This window comes from Scardinius erythrophthalmus (assembly GCF_964197995.2).
Source record: "Scardinius erythrophthalmus genome assembly, chromosome: 23".
In the NCBI taxonomy this organism is placed as follows: domain Eukaryota; kingdom Metazoa; phylum Chordata; class Actinopteri; order Cypriniformes; family Leuciscidae; genus Scardinius; species Scardinius erythrophthalmus.
In genome coordinates, this window is record NC_138243.1 from 9,563,979 (window position 1) to 9,574,025 (window position 10,047).

The 10,047-nt window shown below is 35.6% G+C and overlaps 1 protein-coding gene across 1 annotated transcript in view; it reads right to left on the bottom strand.

Moving 5' to 3' along the window:
- Nucleotides 1-8,283, bottom strand: part of itga2.2 (integrin, alpha 2 (CD49B, alpha 2 subunit of VLA-2 receptor), tandem duplicate 2) — a 30,221-nt gene extending 21,938 nt beyond the window's left edge. Inside the window, exons 1-2 of the mRNA XM_081354619.1 lie at nt 8,147-8,283; nt 1,096-1,219 (exon numbers count right to left, since the gene is read on the bottom strand). Coding sequence (XP_081210745.1) covers nt 1,096-1,219; nt 8,147-8,213 — 191 coding nt within the window. The 5' untranslated portion in view covers nt 8,214-8,283. The remainder of the gene's footprint in view (nt 1-1,095; nt 1,220-8,146) is intronic.
- Nucleotides 8,284-10,047: the final 1,764 nt, after the last annotated feature.

A 10,047-nucleotide genomic window follows, 5' to 3' on the forward strand; every position in this document is an offset into this window, starting at 1 on the left:
TGCGTTATGCCTTCATTTGATACCAAAGTTGATAATTAAATCCTAAATCCAGAAAAAATCTAAACACACAACACAAGAATTTCTGAAAAAATAAAATATTTCATAGTTTTGAAACTACTCTTTTAGACTTAACTAGTTAAGTAACTACTACGTAACTAGTAGAGTAAACTACTCATTTACACATTAGTGGTAAATGTACAACTATTGTTGTAAAAGTTCAATAAGTCATTATATTGTTAAAGTTATAAGAATTTAATTGATTAGACATCAACTTTGATTATTAAAATGTAATTAAACCAATCAAACTGAATCCAGAAAAATATAATGAAAGCACAGAATCTGAGAAAAAATAAAAGTATTTGTATTTCACAGGGCCCTAAAATGTAATGTTTGTCAAACTTGTAATAAATCGTTGATAAAAAGTTTCATGATTTGAATTAATTACACGTTTTTTGATGACAAAAATTTCATTGGAGTCCAGGAGTCTAGGCGACCTTGAGTGTCCAGAAAGGCGCCAAATAAATAAAATGTATTATTATTATTAATAAAAAAATAAATAAATAGAAAAATAAATTAAGAAAAAATAAAACGGAAAAAAAAAAAAAAAAAAAAAAAGATTTCATAAGGCCCTAAAATTTTATTTTTGTTAAAATTCTAATAATTTGTTGATAATTTATTGTATATGTTTCACAATTTAAATTAATTACATGTTTTTTGATTACTAAAATTTTATTTAAGTCCATAAACAAAACATAATTACATAATAATAATTCCAGGAAAAAAAAGGAATTTGGAAGAAAACATTTTTTAATAAAAGGGAATTTGGGAAAAAATCAAACAGAGCACTAAGTATGTTGCAGGCCTGTTGCGCAAGTCATGTGACTCCCCTCGAAATCCAATAAAACTTGAGAAATGGGATATAGTTTTTCAAGTTATGTTAGTATTTAAATGTTCCTTTTGTAGAGTATGTCTTTGGAAAATAAAGAGTACCTCAATTCTCCAATAAAACTAAATCCAACATAGGGACAGACAATGCTCACAATAATGAAATAAAACAAATAGCATGCAATTCCCATTATATTTTACACATCTTACCATTTTCCTTGACCGTTGCTGAACTGTTGTACTGAGTAACCAAACTGTTCTTCTGCCGACCCTGAGAAGATCTTAGCTCCAGAAGTCCCCACATTAAAACCCTGAGAGTTATCGATGATGAAACCTGTTGAGACATGCACAAATCACTATATTATACCAACATAAACATTTTATACCAACAACACATCTGGTCTTATATGCTGCATAATATCCCCTGAAACAGAGTTGAATTTTTAATATGTATGTGATATGTAGACATGCCACAGCATGAATGTGAACCTGTGAGTGACTGTGTGCAGGACAACTTTGATGTGGGGATTTTCGGAGATAGTAAACAATATTTAGTCATAAACACAGAGATCACCTCCTCTATGTTTTGCAAGAGATTTATGGGTCAGTGACATGAGTGTGGAAATAATAATAAAGAATTATCAAATCTTTTTAATAAAGTTTTCTTTTCAAGAATGTAACTGTTTTAATGTTTTACTTTATGTCCCCAAGAAAATATGACAATTAATTATATATTGTATATATAAGAATAAAAGAGCACCATGTCATTGACCCTTATACCTTTTCTGATTGACATTTTGACATTGTGTGTTATTTGCAGGTCCCATTGTTGAAATATTGTGAGACGTCATTGGTAATGTAGACATTTTCATTCCTTTGCACCTAATTGAGACTGTGTTGAATAAAAACCTATAAAGAAAAAGCTAGAAATTGACCTCAAGTTGATTTAGAGCTTCATGAGATGTAGAAACATGCCTGAGCAGGGTTTATCTCTGATGACTCAACTTATGCTCTCAAACATCCCTGCGCATCTGCATTTTAATCTGTTTATCTTTATATTAACGTTTTAATCTTAAGTTCAGTAGAAAAGAGATAAAGTGCTAAAAGTATGTCTGAGCGACACAATCCATAACACCATGAATGAAGGAACATATAGTATCTCCTCTTACAGAGTTCTCCATTCATTACTTATAGAGACAGTCATCACACAAAGAGAGCCTTTAAACAGTGTGTGGACACATGAAACGAGACAGAGGAAGAATTAAGCATGAACATGGACGGAGACAAAAAAGGAGAGGTCAGACTGTGGGGTTAAAGAGAGAGAGAGAGAATGTGTTTCCAGTTCAGTGCCTGTTTAGACACTGATCTTTGACACCATTCATGACTTCGACAAGCATCCTGCAGTGGTAAACACCATTTTAACCATGATGTTTTGACCATTGTGTAGATTCATGTTTGAATGATTACTAATAATAATCTGGATAAAAAAACATACTAATTACTGCGATCCCATAAAAATAACAATTTTAAAAAACCCTCTGTACCATGGTAAGTGGAATGGTGTTATGAATGAAAAGGTTCCATGGATTTTAAAGACTCCACTGATTCCAATAAAGGACCTTTATTTTTTAAGTGTAAGTATCTTCATGCCATGTCATAATTAGTGTAAATTCGAGACTAAAGCAGTGTCCACTCCTGTGTAGGAATCACCGATTAATTACCAGCTTCAATTCAAATTAATAGTTAGCACAGCATGTTTGCATATGAAATATGACGTTATTTAGCATGCAAATGCAAATGCAAATGCAAATGCAAAAAAAAAAAAAAACTATTAACATTAACTTGTATTTACATTAGCACAGCTATTACTGATTGAATGAAATATTAAGCTACCATAGCTACACATAGCCAGCCAACCACAAGCTGACCAAAGGCTGTCAGACGACGAAATACAGGCTACATCACGACGCGACGAAATAAACTAAAAGCATGTTAACTTTCAAACTCGATGAGAACAAACAAGTGTATTCTATGACAAAGATTATTTCAGTCACCTAGTGTGTAGTTTTAAAGGTCCCATTGCATGGATTATTGATTATAAAATGGACTATTATACGTTTTTACTATTACAGCTATCCAGATAAACGAATCGTGAGAAGTTTTTTAATCTAGATCTATTCCCATCACATAAAAGATTGCAGTGATGAGCATTGAGCAGATGACAGCCTGTTGATCGTGTGAATGAAGATCTTATCATTGCAACGCAGTTTCTGCACTCTCACTAATGATTTCATCAATGCAAACATGAGGTAAGTAAGTACAGTAAGAGCTTCGTTGTGCAGCGTAACAGCGTCATTGATTTCATAACGAGTTTTGGCAAGTGTCCAGATAAACTCGCGCTGTGTGATTGACAGCTTGGGCGATTGGAAAGGGATTGTTCTTTGATCGCTTTCTGTAAATATTTTAATCACAGTTTAAATAAGATTATTTTCATCCTACTAAGAGAAACGACGTGAAGTTGATCGTTTAGTCACTGGCTTGATTTACTGATGCATAAACAGTATTGAACGACTTTGAGAGAAAGACTGTCTGAACTTGAACAATTACACTGGTTAGTTTTACTGACATTTGGCCTGACAAGTGACAACATCTCATCTTACCGTAGATAGCCAACTGAATAAGACAACGCCCTTTCCTCAGTATCAAAGTGTCACAAGCTTTCACACACATCTTCTATTACGTTTGTTGTTGACTGCACGCTATTCGACTTACTCAAAACGGTCTTGCAACCCACCAGTTGAGAAAGATTGACTCTATATTTACTATGTGCATATCACTGTCTGATGTTCTGCTGAAGCTCATTCGGCACTTGCACATTTCCGCACTCGTTTCACTCAGGGGGGGTGAAATGCTATTTCATGCATACTGAGTTTTTTACACTGTTAAAGAGTTGGATTCCCATGCTAAACATGAACAAAGTTTCAAAAATTAAATTGTACGTTTGAAGGAGTATTTCTGTGCCAAAAATTGTCCTTCCGGTTTGTCACAAGTTTCGGAAAGTTTTTTTCGAGTATGGCTCTGTCTCACGTAAGATAGGGCGGAATTTCCTTATATGGAACCTTCTGCCGGGAGACTGCGCGCGCGCACTCGTAGACCAGAGCAAGAGAGTGAAAGCAGTACCTCATCAAAGCGCTCCTCTGCTCGGGTTTTGGAAGTCATTGTCACCAAAGAAGTGTGTTTTTGGTTGCCAGAGCAAGACAACCCTGCACAGATTCCCAAAGAACCCAGCGTTAACGGACCAGTGGATGGAGTTTGATTTTTCAGAGCATCAACGGAGTTGTGTAAGACTGTTTGTTCCCTGAATTTCGAGAAGATTGTTTTATAAACAAAGCCCAGATCGACGGATTTGCAGATCGTCTAATGCTTAAGGATCGAGCAGTCGCAATGATAAAGGTTCGCGGTCGTGATTGGAACCGGTGAGTAAAACTTGTATCTGCTTCTATTGTCTCTCTGTGTTGTTTGTTAGTGTGGCGCGTTAGCTCACAGCTTTAGCTCCGCCCACACGGCCCGCTCCCAGTCGCTCGTTTTTTTCTGGAAAGACTCGGTACAGCCTATCTGTCTTTTATAAATATAATAAAACTAAATTCTTTTTGGAGATATTAAGGATGCAATACTACTCTATAGGTACTCAAGATTAACAGGAGATTGAGTGAAAATGAGCTTTTCACCCCCCCTTGTGCTGAGGTGAAGTTGGAGTGTGCGTATGAAAAGTCTCACGTTTTTTTGTGGTCTTAAAGAGACGGTTCAGCGTTTTAATAAACGCAATTTTTGTCAATAAAAAAAGAGACAGAAACAGTAGTGAGAGGGGTGGCCAAAGGGGTGGTCAAGCTTAGACCAAGGGTGGCCATGGCCCTGGCCACCCCCTAGCTCCGCCAGTGGCCACTGGGCGACCATAGGCAGGCTTGGGAAACTCATATTAAGGTTAAAAAAACTCACAAAGTTACATTTTCATGCAATGGGACCTTTAATAATGTTAAAATGGTTGGAGGCTAATATTTATGAATTTGATAGAGATACTCCTCCCACACGCTCTACTGATTGGCTGTGATGTTTTTTATTGATTTGGTTGGTGTGGACAGACAAATTGCTTGCCACTGTAATTTCGTTGCATGGCTTTTAATATTTACAATCGAGTTTCAGCAAAGCATGATGGGAACTAAAAATCAACTTAATGCCAACAAAAATATGAATATGGCTATTTTGACAAGCAGAGCGGTGCTGAGAGCCGTGGGAACAAAGGTATAGACATATAGGGCCTGCTCAAAAACCCACACATGCGATCTCTGCCACTGGAGAGTGTGTGCATGCAACAGGAAGTAAGTGCGCAAAGACTGTCCCAGGTCTTAAAAATAACAAAGCTCATTGCCCTTAAATGACAATAAACCCACACTAAGAGTCTCCCATCATGTTCAGGAGCTCAAGTGCCCTGGAAGATATTGAGGAAAACATTCCACTGTAAGCTAAATTAATTAGATATTACATATAATTTGGTAGTAAAACAAAGCATTGCACATTTTACTGGTGCAAAGATGGGTAGGCCAACATTTGCAACTGCTTTTTTTCACTTAAAAGTAGCACTATGTGACTTTTTCCCCTTTAGCAGTTAAAAAACAAAACTGCATGCATTTTGCAGAAGAACATTGTTTTGGTTGTGCTTTGGTGACTGTGTGGATGAATTTGGTCATTCTACTGCTTATAAGCAGTCACTTCCAAGTTTAAAGGGACAGTTCATCCAAAAATGAGAATTCTATCATCATTTACTCAGCCTCAAGTTGTTCCAAATCTGTATGAGTTTTTGGTTACACTTTATTTCGATAGTCCACTAGATATTCTACTAACTATAAGTAACTTTTCAACTACATGTCAACTAACTCTCATTAGAGTATTAGTAGGCTGTAGTAGACTGTCAGTAGACTGTTAGGTTATGGTTAGGTGTTAGGGTTCGGGTTAGGAGAATAAGTTGACTTGTAGTTGCCAAGTTACTTATAGTCAGTAGAATGTCTGTTGGGGGACCAACAAAATAAAGTTTAAGCAAATGTTAAGCTAACAGTCTGCTAATCCTCTAATGCCAGTTAGGTGACATGTAGCAGCAAAGTGTGCAACACTTTGTTAGTAGAATGTCTAAAGTGAACTATCGAAATAAAGTGTTACCGAGTTTTTTTCTTCTGTTAAACACAAAAGAAGAATGTTGGTTACCAGACAGTTGATGGTAGCCATTGAATATTTTTTTCCTACTATGAAAGTCAATTTCAACCGTCAACTCTCAGGATACCAACATTCTTCAAAATATCTTCTTTTATGTTCAGCAGAAGAAACTTGTACAGATTTGGAACAACTTGATGATGAGTTAATGATGATAGAGTTTTCATTTTTGGGTGATCTATCCCTTTAAGAGATAAAACCAGTTTAGATGGAAAGGATCTCAAGCTGACTGAAGAAGTTATTGTAGCTTTACCCATTAGACACTGTACTTCCTTGAAAATAAATTCTAGCAGCGCACAACAACCATAATGAAATTATCCTTCACAAAACATAATGCTTTACAACGAACTCTGCTGGAGAACTACCTATCTAACTTTTCTGTGTGAGGTACAATTTCCTGCGAAAAGCATCCCACTCTGTTTTAAATATAAACACTTATAATAGGCTTACGTAGTGAATCAGGGTAAGACAAAAACACGTTTTGGTAGATGGATTGAATTGAAGGTGTATTGTCTCATTATTTAAATTTTGGTCATTTTGAACGAAAAAAGTTACAACACCTTTAAAATATGGTGTCGTCTGTTACATAGTGAATACTGAACAGACATTTAGAAGTTTATTTTAAAAAGCAAAGTATTGAAAATCTAAATAAAGCTCTGTAAGTATTTGCATTTTTTGCAACACTGTAACTGTGTCCTATCAGGTAATCAAAAGTTCTGGACACATGCCCAGTTGAACACTTGGGTTATACAGGAAATATGTCATGTAGATAAGGGGACAAGTGCAAAGACCGCAGTTGTTGGTATTTGGGGGAAGTGAAGGCTTTCAGAGGATATTACGTATTGCATGTAAAGAACCCATCAGCCTGTGTCATCTGTTTCATGAGAAAGAAAATGAATGCAGTATTGATTATTCAGTTTTTTACTGAACAAAAAGTAACATTTCATTTTTCATTTTTTTAATCATTTTTGAATGTATGAGACAGATATTTTTAAATAGCATGTTAAAATTGTCACTTTTTGAGGGTGAGCAAAACCGCACTGTTTTGTGTCTTTTCCTTTAAATGCAAATGAGCTGCAGGGCACAGAGGGCGGAGCTTCAAGAGCTTCCTTTTACCTCACACAGACATGCACTGAGACTTGTAGCCTTTAATGTTCAAACCAGAGTCAGACAATGATGGAGAGACTCAAGAAGAAGTGACAACATGTAGAAGCAACAGGACATTTCTGAATGGTTAGTTGATGAATTTATGTAGCTTATGAGTAGTTATCTTCTAGTCATTGATTAGCATATTCTGTCTTGATAATCCATAAATCGCATTCCAGAAGCAAATATCTCCATTTGCTTTGAACTTTGAGCATTGTAACTTTGCAGATGTTGGTTATGCTCAAACAGCAACATTACACACTAACTAAAGTTGGAAAAGTGAAAACATAATCAACCATCCCTTTAAGTAGTCAACTCTGTTATTTTTCATTTTGTACAGTAAAAAACTGAATAATCAATAATGCATTCATTTTCTTGCTTATAAACATTTAATACTTTCCAGACCTGGAAAACAGGGTTAATAGCTAAAATAATTATAAACTGTCAACCCTGTTACCTAAGGCACAGCTATATCTCAATATAATTACACATTTAGACTGAGATGGCATGATTCATCAATTAACACTTAAAATATTTTTTTTGTCTAATATAATGTTTAAAATCATACAGAAATGCACTTTAAAAAAAACTTTAAAATAAGAAAAAGAAAAGTCACCTAAATTACCCTTTTTTGATTTGAAATGCCAAACTGCATAGTTTACATGCACATCATACTTTATACAGTGCAGATCAAAAATAGACAAATATATGTTCCTCACAGACCGAAGAAAACTATTCTATCTCAAATACATTGAGTTTTATTTCACCTACAACACAATTTAGCACTGTTCACACATTAAATTTGGCCGAATTAATAAAAAAAATAGCATGTTTGCATAAGTTGGCTACTTACACAGAACAGTGAGAAGTACCTGCAGCATGTTCATTTTTAAGTCCACAGTGATATCCAGCATCAACATGAGCTCTCCAGTGTATCTGCATCTAGTTCAGCGTGAGCGTTTGTGTGTGTGTGTGTGTGTGTGTGTGTGTGAAACAGTGCTAGGAATGAGAGGCTGCTTAATGCAGAGCCATGGGTGGAGTGTGAAGACTAGCTCCACCTCTCTGGATGTAATTTGGGTATAATGGGTTCAACCACATCCTATCCCTATACCCATAACTCTATCCCTCCTCCCATTAGATCCACAGAGGTGGAGCTGGACTAGGTCAAGCTCAACCCATGACGTCCAGAGAGCTGGAGCTGGACATCATGTAGAATTATTAAATCATTAAATTCTTAAGTTCTTTTACACTATTCATTTTTATTTAACATTTTATTTTGAGTGCATACAAGTGAGGGTGAGCTTCTTTTGCATGATCTCCCTGTCATCGACAACAAGTGTTTTGCAGGCTTCTTTTATTCAAAGCTGCAAGAGTGCACATAAAAAGACTCATTTGTTATGTATACTCAATATACCGAATAACATGAGCTAGAGTGTCAAGAAAAACCAAGAAGACACCGTTGCATTTTTTAATCTTTATTTTTACCAATCAACACAAAAGTACACACAATGTGTTAAAATATCTGCGTTTTTAATTAGCCTACCACACCCATTTTGAGAGTGCTCGATTTTGCCAAGTTAGACGCGTTCCTGAGTCAACACATTTTGTTGATCCTGGAACAACATTCCTGTCCGAAAATGTAATCATAACCCTATCCCTCCCCCTAAACCTAACCCTACCCATAAGTTATTCCTAAAACCAGAGGGAAATAATGGTGAATAACACTGATGTAGAAGCACCTAACCTATGGTTGTAAGCCTAAACTTGACATAAACTGTAAACTTGTCACTCAAATCTGACTGGTTGATTGGAATGTTTTTCCAGGATTAACAAAAATGTTGATCCAGGAACATGTTGCACTTGGTGAAATCAGGTTCTCCGTGCTCACACACACAAACTAAACCCACGTCGACACATTAAAACACAGCATGAATGGTAAAAGCAGGGTAGAAATACACTGAATAGGTTAGGAACTGAAACTAACAAAATATAATTCGATAACATATTGGTTATTAAAATTGTAAACAAATTAATTAAAAAATAATATTAAAAACAAAACATATATGACATTTTTCCCAGTACTGAAATTTACATGTAATCAGAGCGCAGCCGTGTTCGATGGCGGCACTGGCATGGTACCTCTGTAGGCTACTAACGTTATGTCAGGCTACTCTTACTTTTTAAGTAAGAAATTTAATTATCAATTTAAATAATAAAACTGTATATTCTTCACTGTGTGAATGAAACAAATACTGATTCTTATATAGACTGCTGTCACTTTAAGAACTATGCGGGGATCTGATACACAAAGAACTTTTGTGTTTCTGACACTTTAAATGCAATAAGACGATAAAGAGAATTTAGTTTAGTGCACGCGCTGTGACAGCTGGCTGTCTGTGTATTGCGTTTAGGCGTGTGTGCTTGTCAAATTTAAACTGGTGTCTCTCATACACAGTTTTATGGAAGCTTGTTTCCGCCACAAAATAAAAAATAAATAAAAGATAATTGCGACTTTTTATCTCACAATTGCGAGTTTACATCTCGCAATTCTGACTTTATTTCTCAGAATTGCGAGATATAAAGTCAGAATTTCTTTGAAATAAAGTCGCAATTGCGTGTTTTAAAGTCAGAATTGCGAGATATAAAGTCAGAATTGCGTGAAATAAAGTCACAATTGCGTGTTATAAAGTCAGAATTCTGACTTTTTTTCTCGCAATTGTGAGATATAAAGTCAGACTTTAGTAAAGTCAGACT